Source organism: Rana temporaria, chromosome 7 (genome assembly GCF_905171775.1).
Source record: "Rana temporaria chromosome 7, aRanTem1.1, whole genome shotgun sequence".
NCBI classification, from domain to species: Eukaryota; Metazoa; Chordata; class Amphibia; order Anura; family Ranidae; genus Rana; species Rana temporaria.
Window position 1 is genome coordinate 181,776,619 of NC_053495.1, and position 20,869 is coordinate 181,797,487.

At 44.3% G+C, this 20,869-nt stretch overlaps 1 protein-coding gene across 1 annotated transcript in view; it reads right to left on the reverse strand.

Annotated features, from left to right (window-relative positions):
* SPATA1 (spermatogenesis associated 1) overlaps positions 1-20,869 on the reverse strand; it is a 45,509-nt gene that overhangs the window by 13,313 nt on the left and 11,327 nt on the right. The window contains exons 4-7 of the mRNA XM_040360582.1: positions 10,863-10,916; positions 5,555-5,882; positions 3,625-3,763; positions 492-552 (exon numbers count right to left, since the gene is read on the reverse strand). Coding sequence (XP_040216516.1) covers positions 492-552; positions 3,625-3,763; positions 5,555-5,882; positions 10,863-10,916 — 582 coding nt within the window. The remainder of the gene's footprint in view (positions 1-491; positions 553-3,624; positions 3,764-5,554; positions 5,883-10,862; positions 10,917-20,869) is intronic.

Sequence of the window (20,869 nt, forward strand, 5' to 3'; positions counted from 1 at the left end):
TTCGGGAAATTCGAAAAATGTGTTTTTTCGTTTTTGTCTTATTCGTTTTTTGCTTTTTCGGAAATTCGATAATTCGGAATTTCCACGTCGCACGACCGCGCAATTGTCAGTTAAAGCGACGCAGTGCCGAATCGCAAAAAGGGGCAAGGTCCTTTAGCTGCATTTTGGTCCGGGTCTTAAGTGGTTAAATGAGGTGGCTGCATTAGTTTTCTATATTCCTTTATTTTTACCTGGTGATCTTACTAGGGTGACAACACTCACTTACTGTATTGTATCTATAGAGAGGCAGCAATGTCACCCTAAGACAGGAAGTATGTCATGACTACAGTATACCTTCCCTTCTTCTCATCTCCATAACACCGGGGTATTGGGGGCAATGTGTTCTGTAGTCCTAATTAACTTAAAATATTGTTTGACTGCAGAGTGTACGGGAAAGCTCTGAATTTTTGAATCAAGAGCAATTACAAAACTCTTTTGGTAATTTTTCTTACCTTGTCATGCTTATTCCTGGGCTGACCATTTGCAGGGCTTCCTGCTATATGCCTTTCTTGACTGCAAATCAAAAATATAATATGGTGCTTATTATCTCTTATATTTATAAAATGATAAACATCAGTGCTTTTCAGTATATGCTGCTTCTAAATATAAATATATATATATATATATATATATATATATATATATATATATATATATATTGTGACAGGAAGTCAGGTAAATCTGTGGGTGTTGTCACAGACGGGACATACATTTCTGCCTTGTTTAGACAATACACCAATTGTTATTAGGCGTCGGCTGCAAACGTAGCCAGAGAAGGTCTAAGGGCGTTGGAAAACTTCAGCTGTTCAGAATGAGGCAATTAAGGCCTCTATAAGTAGTCCAGAGGATTACCACTAATTTGCTGCATGCTGAGGCTTTCTGAGTGAAAGAGAGCAGTAGCTGAAGGTCTTCTGAGGAGGTGAGGAGGAAATTGATTTTTCTGTGTGATAAAAATCAAAAGACTATTGTTTTTCTGCTGTATGACCAGCACTGTCTGCCCAGCACTAGGCTGAGACAGACTCCATAGATAGGTTCCTGTGTGGAAGGTAGACGCCCAAAGTGGCCAGAGTTTATTTTATGTTTGATTTTGTTTATGCTGTTTGGATGCTTGCACTTGTTTCCAGCAAGATCGAAGAATAAACCCAAATCTTTGTTTTCAACCGTCTTCGACTGCCTGTCTGTATAAATTCAGTGTGTGGTGAACCCATCCAAGGGGTCACACACCCCGCTACCGAGCTAACCCCTTACAATATATATATATATACAGGGCTTTTTTTCAGGGGGAACTTGGTGGATCTCAGTTCCACCACCTCTGGCTCGGACCCTTTGGTGCCTGCTCACCACAATCACTTGTAAACACAGAAGTTTGATTTGGGTGTTTACAAGTGTCAGCTCTGCACTCTGTGTGTAATCCCCCTCCTCCACGGCGACATCACGGAGCTGATGGATGTTAGAGACCTTGCGCTCCTCCACCTTCCTTTTGAGGATGCCCCACAGAGGCTCAATAGGGTTTAGGTCTGGAGACATGCTTGGTCAGACCATCACCTTTACCCTCAGCTTCTTTAGCAAGGCAGTGGTCGTCTTGGAGGTGTGTTTGGGGTCGTTATCATGTTTGAATACCCCCTGCGGCCCAGTCTCTGAAAGGAGGGGATCATGCTCTGCTTCAGTATGTCACAGTACATGTTGGTATTCATGGTTCCCTCAATGAACTGTAGCTCCCCAGTGCCGGCAGCACTCATGCAGCCCCAGACCAAGACACTCCCACCACCATGCTTGACTGTAGGCAAGACACAATTGTCTTTGTACTCCTCACCTGGTTGCCGCCACACACGCTTGACACCATCTGAACCAAATAAGTTTATCTTTGTCTTATCAGACCACAGGACATGGTTCCAGTAATCCATGTCCTTAGTCTGCTTGTCTTAAGCAAACAGTTTGCAGGCTTTCTTGTGCAACATCTTTAGAAGAGACTTCCTTCTGGGACGACAGCCATGCAGACCAATTTGATGCAGTGTGCGGTTATGGTCTGAGCACTGACAGGCTGACCCCCCACCACTTCAACCTCTGCAGCATTGCTGGCAGCACTCATACGTTTATTTCCCACAGACAACCTCTGGATATGACGCTGAGCACGTGCACTCAACTTCTTTGGTCGACTATGGCGAGGCCTGTTCTGAGTGGAACCTGTCCTGTTAAACCACTGTATGGTCTTAGCCAGGCATGGACTGGCCATTGGGACTACCGGGAGTTTCCCGGTGGGCCGATGGCTCAGTGGGCCGGTCAGGTGCAGTCCTGGAGCCACTCCTCTCTGACAGTGAGTGATCTCGATTTCACTCCTGTCAGGAGAAGCAGCAGCCGTCACTTGCTGGGGTGAGTATTAGCCTTTCTGCTCCCTATAGGGGGAGATAGACAGCCGGCAGACTTTCCTTCCTCTCTCCCCTTATCACTTGTCACTTATTACATGACTGGTGAGAGGAACGATGCTGCCTTTCTGGAGAGCTGTGAGTGAGTATATGTGGGAGGGGGAGGAGAGGGGGGACACTCTGATTCAAGGGGGGACACTCTGGTGCAATGGGGGACACTGATGGGGGACAATCTGATGCAATAGAGGACACACTGATGCAATGGGGGACACTCTGATGCAAGGGGGAAACTCTGATGCAAGGGGGGACACTCTGATGTAAGGGGGGACACTCTGATGCAAAGGGGGCTCTCTGATACAAGGGGGGGACACTCTGATGCAAGGGGGGACATTCTGATGTAAGGGGGACTCTCTGATGCAAGGGGGACACTGAAGGGGAACACTAAAGCAAGGAGAACTCGATGGAAGGTGGATCTCTGATGCAAGGAGGAAACTCTGATGTAAGGGAGTCTCTGATGGGGGACACTCTGATACAAGGGGGGCTATGATGGTGGACACTCTGATGGGGGGGGACTCTGATGCAAGGGGGACTCTCTGATGCAAGGGGGACTCTGATGGGGGGACACTGATGTAAGGGGGACACGGATGCAAGGGGGACTCTGATGGTGGACACTCTGATGCAAAGAGGACACTCAAAATTAAAGTGGGCTTTAAAAATTAAAGCCCTGGTCTTAGCCACCGTGCTGCAGCAAAGTTTCAGGGTCTTGGCAATCTTCTCATAGTCTAGGAGAGCAACAATTCTTTTTTTCAGATCCTCAGAGAGTTCTTTGCCATGTTGAACTTCCAGTGACCAGTATGAGAGAGTGAGAGCGATAACACCAAATTTACCACACCTGCTCCCCATTCACACCTTAGACCTTTAACACTGATGAGTCACATGACACCGGGGAGGGAAAATGGCTAATTGGGCCCAATTTGGACATTTTCACTTAAGGGTGTACTCACATTTGTTGCCAGTGGTTTAGACATTAATTGCTGTGTGAGTTATTTTGAGGGGACAGCAAATTTACACTGTTATACAAGCTGTACGCTCACTACTTTACATTGTAGCAAAGTGTCATTTCTTCAGTGTTGTCACATGAAAAGATGGAATAAAATATTTACAAAAATGTGAAGGGTGTACTGACTTTTGTGAGAAACTGTATGTATATATTTACAATTACCTTTTGCGGTGAGAGCGGTCGGTTTCCACCCCTAGGAGGGAATGCTCAATCCCAGAATCTCCAGTCGTGTTTCTAACAGATTTCTTGGTGTCATCGTAGTTGGCATCTGATCTTTTATTGGGAACATTGGTGATTTTTCCTGTGGAACAGAATTGTAGTTATAATGAATAGAATAATGTGGGCAACACGTGTAGTGCATTTTTAAAACGTGTGTTTTGCTGTGATTGTGACGCACGATGATCAGGGCACAATCGTGTTTGGGGTGCCATTAAAGAATGATAGCAGCCAAAATCGCTTCACAGGTTCGCCTCGATTCTACGCATGATCCAAAATCGTGAAATGTGAACACAAGGCTTAACTGGCTGCTAAGGGCGACACTGACACTTCCCCCTACCTCCAGGTCTCTGTCACTAATATTTTATATGCATTCTGAACAAAAGATAATACAGGAAACTGAATCACAAAAAATATTACAAAAGTAAGAAACGGAAGCAAAACCATAAGTGTGCGCAGCCTATTGCATTAGCGTGTGCACTACAAAGCTCAAACACGCACACGTATGTATGTATGTATGTATTTACATCTAATATACATACACACACACTCTTATAATAAAATGTAAGAAATATTTTAAAATGTATTAAAACATGCACGTGTCAGTAGAGCAGAGGTTGGTGTCAGTCGTTTTTTTTTTTATTATTTTATTTTTGTATTATTTTTTTTTATTTTTTTTAGAAGTCCTGTTGGAGGGCTTTATAACCCTCCTGTGGACTGTATAAGGTATTTACTGGCAGGAAAAAAAAGGTTTACTATCCAAAGTTCAAACAACAAGGGCAGAAGATTGTATAGATGGAAAGTTGAAAAAATTACTGAAGGTCCGCTTTAACTGCATTGGGACCATAGGTGTGTGCACAGGGTGTGCCAGATGTGCCTGGGCACACCCTAATCACTCCGTGTGGCACAGATTCCCCCTGTTTAGACCCCTGATGTTTCAGCAAAGCCCACTAAAGGGGCTCCTAAAAAAATAAAAATAAATAAAGGGGCTCCTAAAAAAAAAATAGTAAAGATAAAAAAATAATAATAAAAACTAAAATAATAAAAATAAAAACTACTGACACCGCCCACTCCCCTACTCATAGGTGTGTGAGCAGGGTGTGCCAGGTGTGCCTGGGAAAACCCTAATCACCCCTTGTGGCGCCCCCTGTTTGGACCCCTGATATTTCAGCGAAGCTCTCTAAAGAGGCTCAAAAAAAAAAGTAAAAAAAAAAAATAATAATTCAAAACTAAAATAATAAAAACTAAAGGGGCTCCTAATTTTCTTTTTAAAAAAAATAAATAAATAAAATAATGAAAACTAAAAAAATAAAAACTACTGACACCACCCACTCCCCTACTCATAGGTGTGTGAGCAGGGTGTGCCAGGTGTGCCTGGGAAAACTCTAATCCCCCCGTGTGGCGCACATTCCCCCTGTTTGGACCCCAGATATTTCACCGAAGCTCTCTAAAGGGGCTCCTAAAAAAAATAATAATAATTCAAAACTAAAATAATAAAAACTACAGGGGCTCCTAATTTAAAAAAATAAATAAATAAATAAAAACTACTGACACAACCCACTCCCCTACTCAGGTGTGTGAGCAGGGTGTGCCAGGTGTGCCTGGGCACACCCTAATCACTCCATGTGGCGCACATTCCCCCTGTTTGGACCCCTGATATTTCACCAAAGCCCCCTAAAGGGGCTCCTAAAACAAAAGGTAAAATTAAAAAAAAAAAAAAAAAACTACTGACCCCAATCTCTGCCCTACTGACAACATCCATTGCTCTACTGACGCTGTCAGTGCATATGTGTTTGAGCTTTGGGGTGCACACCCTAATGCAATAGGTTGCGCACACCTATGATTGGGACCCAATGATGTGCAGTGAATGAAATACCTAAGTCGATTGGAGGTAATACACCGTTTTCAATTTGAACATGGTATTGGATTTGATTGGAGATGGGTACAATCTCCTGACCCTTCTTATTCCAGATGTAGCTCCTTCTAAAATTATCTTCCTGGGGTGGCTGTGTTGCTGTTACAGTGTTCTCATTAGCTGGCTGCAGTTCCGGCTTGTCCCAGGTGGGGGCAGTAACAGTGGTGACAAAGTGATCAGATGCAGAGTAGTCAGTGTGATAATGGTGCTGATCAGGGGTGACAGTTGACCCGTATGTACTGTCCTCATTACTGCCTCCAGGGAGAAGATACAACTCTGGTTCACGGGCCTGTAAAAACAAAACAGACTGTGTTTCACTATCCTCACACTATAGTATATAAATATACACATGAATACAGTAATACCTTGGATTGCGAGTAACGTGGTTAATGAGCGTTTCGCAAAACCAGTTATTACTTTAAAAAAATCCTGACTCGGTTTGCGAATGTTGGGTCTCGCAAAACACGAGCAGGGTTCAAGCCCAGAGGTGCGGCGGCGCTGGTGACACTCGGAAACACTTTGAAATACTCGGAAACCCTCGGAAACTACAAGGGTTTCCAAGTACATCCGAGCCGCTCCCGTCGGTCTTTGAGTATTTCTGAGTCTCCGGCGCCCCCCCACCTCTGGCCAAATGCGGTACTGCATACAAAAGAAGTCAATGTGGAACAAATTATCTTTATTTCCATTGACTTCTATGGGGAAACTCGCTTTGATATGCGAGTGCTTTGGTTTACAAGCATTCTCCTGGAACGAATTATGCTCGTAATCCAAGGTTCCACTGTAGTTGCCAATTTTTTTAAATAAGATTTAAAAAAAAAATTCTGCTGAGCTGACTCTTCAAAGCTTCTTTACATATGATTACAGGCACTTTCCAATTCTGACAACTACTGCAGGTGGAGCCTGGAAACCCTTAGCCAGCATTTTAAAGGTTCAATTTCTGGGCTAATCTTATAATAGCAATAGGGATTTAGGAAATGGAGACGCCACATGCACAAGATGAATGTCAGTATGGAATTTAAAGAGTAACTCCACTTTTGTTGAGAAAAAAAACATTCCCATCTGGGTGATCTATGTACATTGCAGGGATTTTACCAAACTTTGTTGCTGATTCTTATATTTTGTTATTCTGAAGAAAAAGCTGTTTGTGTCCATGTGGAAGGTGAATCTGTATGGGAGAGATTTTATAATTATCAATCAGCTGTTGCACTTGCAGGGCTCTAATGAGGAGAGTAGCAAGGTCTGCATCCTTTTAGAGGGGATTTCCCTTTGGGGGCATCTCACCAAAAATGAAATTTTTGTTGCAGGGGATGCTAAAAATCAGATCTGTATCTTAGTGCAGACTTCTAGGAAAATCAGTGAGCCAATCACACAAGCGTGTATACAGAACACCTCCAGGTAGCCATATTGCATTTTCCAAAAAATTACAGCTCTGCAGATTAAAAATGAAAGGTCATTTTTAATATCATTGAATTAGAATATGACTGTGTAGCAATTGTATAGGTTATATTATTTTTTAATGTGTGATTTTTTTTTTAAGTGGATTAATTCTTTAACCACTTAAAGCGGTGGTTCACCCTGCAGAACAACATTGTAGCATACAATTCGGCATTGTAGCGTGAGCTACAGTATGCCGGTCTTAATTTTTTTATCGCCGTACTCACAGTGTAATCGTACATAGTAGATTCCGTCTGCCGCGGGGAATGGGCGTTCCTTTCAAGAGGGAGGGTGATTGATGGCCGGCTCTGGCGCGTCACGCTCCCCGAAGACAGCCGGAGTAGGTCTCGGCTCTTCACGGCGCCTGCGCACAGACTATGCGCAGGCGCCGTGAAGAGCCAAGCCTATTTCGGCTATTTCCGGAGAAGCGTGACGCGCCAGAGCCGGCCGTCAATCACCTTCCGTCTGGATTGGAACGCCCATTCCCCGTGGGCAGTCGGAATCTACGATGTACGATTACACTGTGAGTACGGCGATAAAAAAATTAAGACCGGCATACTGTAGTTTGCGCTACAATGCCGAATTTTAGGCTAGAAGAAAAAAATTTTTTTTTTTTATTTTGTAGGGTGAACCCCCGCTTTAAGGACCGCCTCCTGCACATATAGGTCAGCAGAATGGCACGGCTGGGCACATGTACGTACAGGTACGTCCTGTACTAGTACCCAGCCGTGGGTCACGGGCGCGCGCCCGCGGCACGCTCCTGTGACCCGGTCCGAAGCTCCGTGACCGCGGGACCTGCGGACCCGATCGCTGCTGGAGTCCTGCGATCGGTCCCCGGAGCTGAAGAAAGGGGAGAGCCGTGTGTAAACTAGGCTTCCCCGTTCTTCACTGTGGGGGCAGCATCGATCGTGTGTTCCCTTTTATAGGGGAACACAATCGATGACGTCACACCTACAGCCACACCCCCCTACAGTTGTAAACACACTTCAGGTCACACATAACCCCATCAGCGGTTACCTCCCAAACTGCAACTGTCATTTTCACAATAAACAATACATTTTAAATGCATTTTTTGCTGTGAAAATGACAATGGTCCCAAAAATGCGTCAAAATTGACCGAAGTGTCCGCCATAATGTCGCAGTCACGGAAAAAAATCGCTGATCGCCGCCATTAGTAGTAAAAAAAAAATTATTAATAAAAATGCAATAAAAACTATCCCTTATTTTGTAAACGCTATAAATTTTGCGCAAACCAACCGATAAACGCTTATTGTGATTTTTTTTTACCAAAAATATGTAGAAGAATACGTATCGGCCTTAACTGAGGAAAAACTTTTTTTTTATATATTTTTGGGGGATATTTATTATAGCAAAAAGTAAAAAATATTGATTTTTTTTCAAAACTGTCGCTCTATTTATGTTTATAGCGCAAAAAATAAAAACCGCAGAGGTGATCAAATACCACCAAAAGAAAGCTCTATTTGTGGAAAAAAAAGGACGCCAATTTTGATTGGGAGCCACGTCGCACGACCGTGCAATTGTCAGTTAAAGCGACGCAGTGCCGAATCGCAAAAAGGGGCAAGGTCCTTTAGCTGCATTTTGGTCCAGGTCTTAAGTGGTTAAGGGGTGTATTTATAAACAAATTGTAAAGCTATTTGTCCAGGGAATCTGCTGGTACTTCCATGCTGTGTGAATGAGACAAAATCTGAATGAGGTGAAGTATTATTCATTAATAAAAATTGAGTGGTTTTAGAAAATACCTAATTATGGCCACTTGATGGAGCCAAGGATCATACGTAAAGGATAAGTTTACATTTTATAACATGTTACAAACGTATTCAGGGTGTAAGATGTTACTGATGCAGCGAGCCGGGATTCTTCTGTCACAATAAAAAAAAAAAAATGTCACCCAGCCGCATCAATCATTTACAGAGTTCTGTGAATGGGAGAACTACAACTACCATCAACAATTATGGCCTGGGGCTAGGGCCGGGACAAGGGGTGAGCAGGAGGGACGGCTGCCCTGGGCACTGTGGTATCATGTGAGGCAGGGGGCACCACAAGAAGATTGGAGTGGGAGGGGATTTGTGTTGATAAGAGGAATTGGGGGGGGGGGGGGTGTCAGGGAGCAAATATTATTCTAGGAGGGAAAATTTGTGGAGGTGGGCTAGGAGTGGTGATTTGGGGGGATTTGTGTTGGGGGTGGGGGAATGGGGGAAAAGGATGTGTGCAAGAAGGGGGCATTTGGGGGCTTGTGCTATAATAAGTAATATGATTTTGGGGGGTGATTTGTACTAGGAGGGATGATTGGGGGTATTTGTACTAGGAGGGGAAATTTGTGGGGGGATTTGTGCTAGGATGGGGAATTGTGGAATGGGAATATTTGGATGGGGGGATTTGTGCTTGGGGGGAAATTTGAGGGGTAGAAGATATGTGCTAGGAGGGGGAATTTTTTTTTTGGGGGGGGGGGAGATTTATCCTGGGGCATATGGGGGGAGAGAGGATTTGAGGTGAGGAGGGAGATGGGGGGGGCGGCAGAGACTAATTCTGGGAGTGGAGGGTTTCAGCAGGAGGGTGTATTTATACTGGAAGGTGGGGGAATTATTGCTTTGATTTCTTTGGTGGGGGAGGGGTTTTCACTGACACATAATGCTTATACATTTTGGGGAAGGGGGACGCAAGTTGGCATGTTCGCCCTGGGCTTTGGTTGACCTTGTCCCGGTGTTCTAACGATACGGTTCCTCTATCGGATAGGGTCCGGCCTCGACTGCGCAGGCGCGGCAGTCGATGGCCATGGAAATCTCCGAGCCTGAACAGCTGTTCGTCAGCTGTAAATGGAGCATTCGCAATGAACACAGCGCACGCTCCCGATGCTTGGGGCTGGTTATACGCGCCGCTCTCCGCTCGATGTATACAGCAAGGGGCGGGGGCAGATGCTTTTCCCAAAGGGATGGCCAGTGCTTTATGATGCGGTCTCTTATAACCATATCCGCCCTTTAGACAAAAGTATCCGCCCCTTGCTGTATAGAGCGAGCGGAGAGCGCTGTGTATAACCAGCCCCGAGCATCGGGAGCGAGCGCCGTGTTCATTGGTCATTGCGCATGCTTCGTTGACAGCTGACAAACAGCTGTTCAGGCTCTGAGATTTCTGTAGCCTCCGACTGCGCACATGCGGCGCCTGCGCAGTCTAGGCCGGACCCTATCCGATAGGGGAACCATCTCGACAAAACACCGGCACTGCCTGGAGCCACAGTCTTGACTGTGAGAAGCTGGCTGTGTTTTACAGGCAGCTCCTCACTGGGCATGCAGGAGACCTGCTGTGCTTTTTCAATAGTCTTGTAGTCACTTGGGACCTGCGACGTGTCCTAGGAGCTTGTGGGGGATTGTGAACTTCCTAGGTGAGCAGAGTGGAATTGGGAGTGGGTGCCTGTAAGAAGTTCTGCTTTATTTCCTATGATCCTTAGCTCCATCTAGTGGCCATAATGTGGTATTTTTATAAATACACCCCCTAAGAGTCACCTGGTGTGCAGTGACTACCTTCCTGAGAACACCGAGAAAGTGAATGGGATCTCTCCAACAAAGCCAACACTAAAAACTGATAACCTTTCCAAACTTTTGTCTGTTTCCTAACTGGAAATATTCTGCACATGTCCTGTCTTGGTGACCACATAGAACGTGATGGAAAATCCCCACAGTGGGGTCACAAACAATGAGAAGATCATTTTATAGAGTCTAATCATCTCCACTATATGTAAAGATACAAAATTGGTTGGGGTTGGGTTTTAAGGACAGGACACCTCTGGCTTGTACTATATAAGACAGAATTCCATACTTACATAAGGTGGAGCAAAAGCTTTCAGTTTCAGTTCTGGTTCTTGCCTTCCCTTTACCTAAAAAGGGAAATTAGGTGCAATTATAATGAAATGTGAAATATGTGGAAGCCCACCATTCATATAAATCATCATAGAGGTTTATTTACTAAAGCTGGAGAGTGCGAAATGTGTCACATTTCTGCATATAAGCCAATCAGCTTCTAACCTCAGCTTGTTCAATAAAGCTTTCCCAATAAAACATGGAAGCTGATTGGTTTCTTTGCAGAATTGTGACTAATTTTGCACTCTTTAGCAAATAAACCCCATAGTGTTGAGCTATCACATCATACATACAATGGGACAATGGCTTCACTATAGTAAGGCTTGTCCAATCAAAAATGTTCCTGCTAGACATGTGCAAAAAATGTGTTTGTTTCATTCGTTTTTTTTTTGTTTTTTTTTCAGAAAATCGAAAATTTGACGAATTTGTAAATTAGAAAGTTCAGAATTCGTAAGTTCGAAAATTCGCAAATTTGAAACTTCGTAAATTCGAAGTTTCGTAAATTCGGAATTCCAAAATTGTAAAGTTCGGAATTCATAAAATTCGAAAATTCTTAAATTATAAATTTTGTAAATTCTGTAAATTCGTAAATTCGAAATTCGAAAATTTGGAAATTAAAAAATAAGAAAGGAAAATCCGAAAATTAGAAAGAAAGGAAATCGAAAAATCGCTAAATTTTAAATAATAACTAACTAACTAACAATAACTAACTATTAAATTATAGGTATTGGAATTTCCTTTAAAATTTGGCTGTAAGACCCCTTTCACTAAAAATAGCGCCTGCAAACTGACCTGAAACAGCGGCTGCTGTTTCTCCAGTGTGCTAGCAGGGCATGAAAATAAGTCCTGCTAGCCACATCTTTGGAGTGGTGAAGGAGTGTTGTGTATACCGGTCCTGCCCATTGAAATCAATGGCACACCGCGGCTATACTGCCGGCAAAGCGCCTCTGCAGAAACGCTTTGCGGTGGTTTTTAACCCATTTTCGGGCGCTAGCAGGGGGTAAAACCGCCCTGCTAGTGGCCGAATAGCGCCGCGAAATTAGCGGTAAAGCGCCGCTAAAAATTGCAGCGCTTTACCGCCACTAAACAAATGGAACGGAACAAAATAATGATAACTTTTTATTATTATTATTATTATTATTGTTACTTATCATTATTAATTTGTTATTATTGTTTACACACACAGCTCCCGGTTCTTGCTCTGTTGCGAGTGATCGCGAGTGGTTAGAGACATTTAGAAAAAATATAGTTACGAATCATCTGAAAATAACGAATGTCACATCTAAACAAATGGAACAGAACTAATTAATAATAAAAAGTTTTTATTTTTATTGTTATTTTTTTTAATTAATTCATTACGTTCCATTCATTTAGGTATTCGTTATTTCGGAAAATTCGTAACTGTGGATAAATTCGTATTAACTACGTTCACTAACAGACAAATTTGAAAGGAAATTCCAATACCTACAATTTGTTAGTAATAGTTAAGTTATTTTTAGTTAGTTATTATTTCAGACTTTCAGAAATACGAAAACCTGCAAATTAGAATTTCCAATATTTTTGAATTCTCTAATTTTTCGAATTTCCAAATATTTAGAATTTCCGAATTTTCAGAAATGGAGATTTTTTTTTATATTCAAATTTACAAATATTCTGAAAAATCAGTTAAGCCGGTTTCGGTTATTCAGATATTTCAGAATTTCAGAATTTGTCGAAAATTCATTAAAAAACTAATTCAGTACGAAATGAATTGCACATGTCTAATTTGCACTATTAAATTGTAGAGTTGTAGCTAGATTCAGAGAGAGTTACGGCGGCGTATCAGTAGATACGCCGTCGTAACTCTGAATCTACGAGCTAAGATACGAGCGGCGTAAGTCTCCTACGCCGTCGTATCTTAGGGTGCATATTTACGCTGGCCGCTAGGTGGCGCTTCCGTTGTTTTCCGCATCGAATATGCAAATGAGCAAGATACGCTGATTCACGAACGTACGTGCGCCGTCGCAATTAGTTACGCCGTTTACGTAAGAGATACGCCGGCGTAAAGATAAAGCTGCTCCCTAGGTGGCGCAGCCCATGCAAGGTATGGACGTCGGAACAAGCCTATCTTTTTACGTCGTTTGCGTAATTCGTACGCGAATAGGGCTGTGCGTAAGTTACGTTCACGTCGTAGGCAGTGTTCGACGTATCTTAGGCATTCTATCCAACGCATGCGCACTGGGATACGTCCACGGACGGCGAATGCGCCGTTCGTTGATAACGTCATTTACGTGAGGTCATGCTTAATTTCCCTAAAACACGCCCACCTTTTCCTCATTTGAATTAGGCGCGCTTACGTCAGCCCATTTACGCTACGCCGCCGTAACTTAGGATGCAAGTGCTTTGTGAATACAGCACTTGCCTCTCTAACTTGCGGCGGCGTAGCGTAAATACTATACGCTACGCCCGCACAAAGTTACGCTGCCCTACCTGAATCTGGCTATTGAACTTCAATCTTAGAACTATATGGTTATGCATCGTTTCTCTGCATAAGCCGAGAAGGAATTGCTTCCTCAGGTCAGAGGAACCTCTTAAATAATCCTCTGATGACTGGTTATATAATGACTAGTGGGGAAATATTCAAGAAGCAGCAGGAGAGGTACAGAAACCAGGGACCCACAGAATTGTTTTTGCAGTAGCAGAGGGATCCTCAGGTACAGTTTCCTCTCCAGCAAGAAAAAAAAACAATGAGCAGCACAGTAATGAAATCACCAAATTTCACTTCAAATCTGGTGAGTCCCTTAGATCAGTGGAGCATTATTCATCCATCTAAAACGAGACACTATTCCTCCTACTGACACCAACAATGTGGCAATGTTCTTTCCAATGACACCAACAGTAGAGCACCATTCCTCCCACTGACTTTAATGATGGGGCATAATTCTGCCCACTGACACCAACAATGGCCATTATTCCTTCCATTGACACCAACAGAGGGTCATAATTTCTCCCACAGACACCAGCGGAAACTGTTCTTTCCACTGACACCGAAGAAGCAACACTATTCCTACCACTAATACCAAACATGGTACATAATTCCTCCTACTACTATCCAACTATCCACAGAGTCTACAAGACTCTGGTCCGGCCGCACCTGAAGTATGCTGTCCAGTTCTGGGCACCAGTCCTCAGGAAGGATGTACTGGAAATGGAGAGAGTACAAAGAAGGACAACAAAGCTAATAAAGGGTCTGGAGGATATTAGTGTAACGGCTACCCACTGGTAGTGAGGGGGTATCAGCCGTTGGAGACGTCCTTTTTCCTGCCAAGTTGTGATATGCAGGTACAGCTGGTATCATCCCATCGAACGCCCTTCCAAGAACGAGACGAGGCTACGTTTGAAGGGTCAAGTAGACTGTTTAATGGCACATTTCCCCTCGCTTATATGTGGTTACAAAAACTGTACAGGAACAATGACACTCTCCGCCCCCTCCCCTCTCCTCACACAGGGGGGGGCTTCAATACACATACTTTGAAATAATGACATTCCCTGGAGCCAATCAGTCTCTAGACGTTTTGGCTCCAAACTTACATTTAACATGACTTGATCAGACAATAGAATTCAATTAACCTTTAAAACAATTATACATTCACACATACTCCCATCAGCATACACCTGACCGGAGGCTGTTAACTACACAAAGGAGAGTCCATTAGCTATGCAAAGGGTATATTAGCATTCAGCAGTGAAAGAGTCCCTTGTATAAATAACCCTTTGAGCTCAGAATACAATGTGGGAGAAAAGGCAGAATAGTCCATAGGTCCGTTACAATTAGTTATGAGGAAAGGTTGCAAGCACTGAACTTATTCTCTCTGGAGAAGAGACGCTTGAGCGGGGATATGATTTCAATTTACAAATACCGTACTGGTGACCCCACAATAGGGATAAAACTTTTCGGTGGAAGAGAGTTTAATAAGACACGTGGCCACTCATTAAAATTAGAAGAAAAGAGGTTTTACCTTAACCCTTTCACGCCGAACGTATGCATATATGCGTCCTCGGCTTTCGGGGGTTATACCGGGATGATGCCTGCAGCTGCAGGCATCATCCCGGTACCGTTGTTTAGAACGGGTGATTGGCTATCCAGACATAACAACCGATGCGGCTAAAAGCCGCTTGGTTGTTATGCCGGAGGAGCGGGAGGGGACATCCCCCCCTTCCCGCCGCCTCTCGCCACTCTGACCGGGCCTCCCGTCCCACCGGGAGACCCGATCCTCCATCCGGCGCCTTCTGTGTCCAGGCGGAGACTGAAACTAAGCCATCAAAAACGTTGTTTAGGTACAGTGTTGCATGACCGTGCAATTGTCATTCAAAGTCCGACAGCGCTGAAAATTGGCATGGTCAAGAACGGGGTAAAAGTGCCCAGTAGACAAGTGAATAAAAAAAATGTCCTCAAAAAATTGCAATTGAAAAACAGCTGTAGCTGTAACAGGAAATATAGTTTGACATAAAAAAGGATCGCCATTTAATTCCCTAGGGTCTCTGCTAAAAATTTTTTTTAAATATTTGGGGGTTCTAAGTAATATTCTAGCCAAAAATATGGATTTAAACTTGTAAAAAAAAGTTCCAGAAAAAGCCTGGTCTTAAAGCGGAGATTTACTGCAGCTGCTGACTTTTAAAAAAATGGACACTTACCTATCCAGGTCGCCCGCAACATCAGAAGCCGAAGCCGAGCTACCGCTCGGCTCTCAGCTTCCCCTGCTGCCATCCTCGTGAGGGAATCGGGAAGTGAAGCGCTGCGGCTTCACTGCCCGGTTTACTACTGCGCATGTTCGAGTCGCGCTGCACCGTCCTCACTAGTCCCCGCTGTGTTCTGGGAGCCGTGTGTTTCCCAGAACACAACAGGGGGTGACGCGAAGGGGGCGGGACTCCAGCGGGAATCTGTACCCGGAAGTGGTATTGTCACAATTCTAATATTTTTGGCTCTATACACCACCACAATGGATTTGAAATGAAACAAACAAGTTGTGCTTTAACCACTTAACCCCCGGACCATATTGCTGGTCAAAGACCAGAGCACTTTTTGCGATTCGGCACTGCGTCGTTTTAACTGACAATTGCGCGGTCGTGCGACGTGGCTCCCAAACAAAATTGGCGTCCTTTTTTTCCCAGAAATAGAGCTTTCTTTTGGTGGTATTTGATCACCTCTGTGTTTTTTACTTTTTGCGCTATGAACAAAAATAGAGCGACAATTTTGAAAAAAATTAATATTTTTTACTTTTTACTAGGGTTGTACCGATACCAGTATCGGTATCAGGACCGATACCGAGTATTTGCGGGAGTACTCGTACTCCCGCAAATGCCCCCGATACTACAATAGAATACTTGTCTCCCCCCCCGTCGCCGCCGCAAAGCCGCCGCCGCCGTTAATCAGCGTGCGGGGAACAGCTTTCGTTTGAATAGCTGTATCCCCGCCGCGTATAGACACTCCCCCTTGCGCGGGATTGGACGGATGATCAGTCCAATCCCGCGCAAGGGGGAGTGTCTATACGCGGTGGGGGTACAGCTATTCAAACGAAAGCTGTTCCCCGCACGCTGATTAACGGCGGCACGTGCGGCATCATCCAGGTATGGGGGACATGGCTGGAATGTGGGGGACATGGCTGGAATGTGGGGGACATGGCTGGAATGTGGGGGACACGGCTGGAATGTGGGGGACACGGCTGGAATGTGGGGGACATGGCTGGAATGTGGGGGACACGGCTGCATTATGTGGGGGACATGGCTGGAATGTGGGGGACATGGCTGGAATGTGGGGGACATGGCTGGAATGTGGGGGACATGGCTGGAATGTGGAGGACATGGCTGGAATGTGGGGGACATGGCTGCATTATGTGGGGGACATGGCTGGAATGTGGAGTACATGGCTGCATTATGTGGGGGACATGGCTGGAATGTGGAGGACATGGCTGCATTATGTGGGGGACATGGCTGGAATGTGGGGGACATGGCTGGAATGTGGAGGACATGGCTGCATTATGTGGGGGACATGGCTGGAATGTGGAGGACATGGCTGCATTATGTGGGGGACATGGCTGCATTATGTGGGGGACATGGCTGCATTATGTGGGAGGACATGGCTGCATCTGTGGGGGGACATGGCTGCATTTGGGGACACATTTAAAAAAAGTATCGGTATTCGGTATCGGCGAGTACATAAAAAAAAGTATCGGTACTTGTACTCAGTCCTAAAAAAGTGGTATCGGGACAACCCTACTTTTTACTATAATAAATATCCCCCAAAAATATATAAAAAAACGTTTTTTTTCCTCAGTTTAGGCCGATACGTATTCTTCTACATTATTTTCGTAAAAAAAAAATCGCAATAAGCGTTTATTGATTGGTTTGCGCAAAAAGTTATAGCGTTTACAAAATAGGGGGTATTTTTAGGGCATTTTTATTAATATTTTTTTTACTAGTAATGGCGGCGATCATCGTTTTTTTTTCTCGGTACTGCGACATTATGGAGGACACTTCGGACACTTTTGACACATTTTTGGGACCATTGGCATTTTTATAGCGATCAGTGCTATAAAAATGCATTGGATTACTATAAAAATGCCACTGGCAGGGAAGGGGTTAACACTAGGGGGCGGGGAAGGGGTTAAGTATGTTCCCTGGGTGTGTTCTAACTGTAGGGGGGGGGTGGACTGACATGGGGAAATGACTGATCTTCTGTTCATACATTGTATGAACAGAAGATCAGCATTTCTCTCCCTGACAGGACCGGGAGCTGTGTGTTTACACACACAGCTCCCGGTCTTCGTTCTGTAACGAACGATCGCGTGTGCCCGGCGGCGATCCTGCCCCCACGGGAGTCGGGGGCGAGCTGGGGGCCTGCGTGAGAGCCGACGTATAGCTACGGGCTCTCACGTAGGGGAGCCGACCCGACGCCGTAAAACGATGGCGGCTGGTCGGCAAGCAGTTAACTGCAGGTTTTCAGCTTTAATTTGAGGGTATTTACATCCAAATCAGGTGAACAATGTAGGAATTACAACAGTTTGTATATGTGCCAGATCTTGTTCGTTTCATTTCAAATCCATTGTGGTGGTGTATAGAGCCAAAAAGATTAGAATTGTGTCAATGTCCCAATATTTATGGAACTGACTGTACCTGTTTTTTACAGGTATCTGCACCCCCTCCCCCCTGAAAGGTGCCAAATGTGACACCGGATGGGGGGGAGGGTTCCGAAAACCGGAGGTTCACTTTTGGGTGAACCTCCCCTTTAAGACACTAAGGGCCAGATTCACAGACATTTGCGTTACGCAGCAGCGGCGTAACGTATCCCATTTACGTTACACCGCCGCAAGTTTACAGCGTAAGTGCCAGATTCACAAAGCTCTTACCTGTAAACTTGCGGCGGTGTAACGTAAATGCGCTCGGCGCAAGCCCGCCTAATTCAAATGGGGCGGGCACCATTTAAATTAGGCGCGTTCCCGCGCCGAACGTACTGCGCATGCTCCGTCGGGAAAATTTCCCGACGTGCATTGCGCTAAATGACGTCGCAACGTCATTGGTTTCGACGTTAACGTAAATGGCGTCCAGCGCCATTCACGGACGACTTACGCAAACGACGTGATTTTTCAAATTTCGACGCGGGAGCGAAGGCCATACTTAACATTGGCTAGTCCACCTAGAGGGCAGCCTTAGTTTTACGTGGCGTATCTCGACGGAAACGATGTAAAGTTAGAGCGACGGGTAACACGGACGTTTGTGAATCGCCGTAACTAGTCATTTGCATATTCTACGCCGACCGCAATGGAATCGCCACCTAGCGGCCGGCCTAGAATTGCATCCTAAGATCCGACGGTGTAAGTCAATTACACCTGTCGGATCTTAGGGCTATCTATGCGGAACTGATTCTATGAATCAGCCGCATAGATACGACAAGCGCATCTCAGAGATACGACGGCGTATCAGGAGATACGCTGTCATATCTCTTCTGTGAATCTGGCCCTAAATTTAGGTCTTCTTTAGTTGTAGCCTATAGGTTACACATTGTACATATGGCAGCTGATAAAAGCAGGAGAACACTAGTGGACAGGACAGGACATGGTGCTGTTGGAAGGAAGTCATCTTTCCATTGGCTAAAACAAGCAGGTGTTCCACCTAAAGGCTAAAGCTGACCCCATATAGGTGCACCAGCAATAGAGAAGGACGTAGGGGTCCAATACCTTCAGCAGCTAGAGGAACAAAGCAGAAAGTTGAGAAATGGCTGTGAGAGTTGTGAAAGCTCATCACCGGGAAGCTGAGCAAATATTTGGCCACACAACAATAAAATCACATTGCCAGGTCCAAGGCCGCCGCCAGGCACAGCGGTGACGGAGACAGAACAGGAAGACTAAGATACAATGCAGACTATAAATTTCTGCCTGAATAAATAATCACTGAAAACCCTCACAAGGAATTGTTTGGATAAAAACCTTTTCCAGCTTATTATGGTACTTTAGCTCACTTACACTTAATTGTCAATGACAAAAAAAGACCGAGCCAGACCTGTCATGCTTGTTGTCTTCTCCATAGAGAATCTGTCATGCTTATAGATGGAGGAGGGGAAGGCGTGGATTCAACCTGGACTTTCTATTTATACAGTGCCTTAAAAAGTATTCATACCCCTTGAAATTTTTCACATTTTGTCATGTTACAAGTGGGAAATGTATTTTATTGGGATTTCATGTGATAGACCAACACAAAGTGGCACATAATTGTGAAGTGGAAGGAAAATGATAAATGGTTTTCAAATCATACAAATAAATATCTGAAAAGTGTGGCGTGCATTTGTATTCAGCCCCCTTTACTCTGATACCCCTAACTAAAATCTAGTGGAACCAATTGCCTTTCGAAAGTCCACATGTGTGTAATTTAATCTCAGTATAAATACAGCTGTCCTGTGAAACCCTCAGAGGTTTGTTAGAGAACCTTAGTGAACAAACAGCATCATGAAGGCCAAGGAACACACCAGACAGGTCATAGATAAAGTTGTGGAGAAGTTAAAGCAGGGTTGGGTTATGAAAAAATATCCCAAGCTTTGAACATCTCTCAGAGCTCTGTTCAATCCATCATCTGAAAATGGAAAGAGTATGGCGCAACTGCAAACCTACCAAGACATGACCGTCCACCTAAACTGACCAGCCGGGCAAGGAGAGCATTAACCACTTAAGACCCGGACCTTTATGCAGGTAAAGGACCTGGCCAGTTTTTGCGATTCGGCACTGCGTCACTTTAACTGACAATTGCGCGGTCGTGCAATGTGGCTCCCAAACAAAATTGGCGTCCTTTTTTCCCCACAAATAGAGCTTTCTTTTGGTGGTATTTGATCACCTCTGCGGTTTTTATTTTTTGCGCTATAAACAAAAATAGAGCGACAATTTTGAATTACTTTCTGAATATAATAAATATCCCCCAAAAAGATATAAAACAACTTATTTTTTCCTCAGTTTAGGCCGATACGTATTCGTCTACCTATTTTTGGTAAAAAAAAATCGCAATAAGCGTTCATCGATTGGTTTGAGCAAAATTTATAGCGTTTACAAAATAGGGGATAGTTTTATTGCATTTTTATAATTTTTTTATTTTTACTACTAATGGCGGCAATCAGTCGTGACTGCGACATTATGGCGGACACATCAGACAATTTTGACACATTTTTGGGACCATTGTCATTTTCACAGCAAAAAATGCTATAAAAATGCATTGTTTACTGTGAAAATGACAATTGCAGGTTGGGAGTTAACCACTAGGGGGCGCTGTAGGGGTTATGTGTGACCTCATATGTTTTTCTAACTGTAGGGGGGTGGGGATGACCGTGTGACATCATTGATCGTGTTTCCCTATATTAGGGAACACGCGATCAATGAAGCTGCCACTGTGAAGAATGGGGAAGCTGTGTTTACACACAGCTCTCCCCGTTCTTCAGCTCCGGGGACCGATC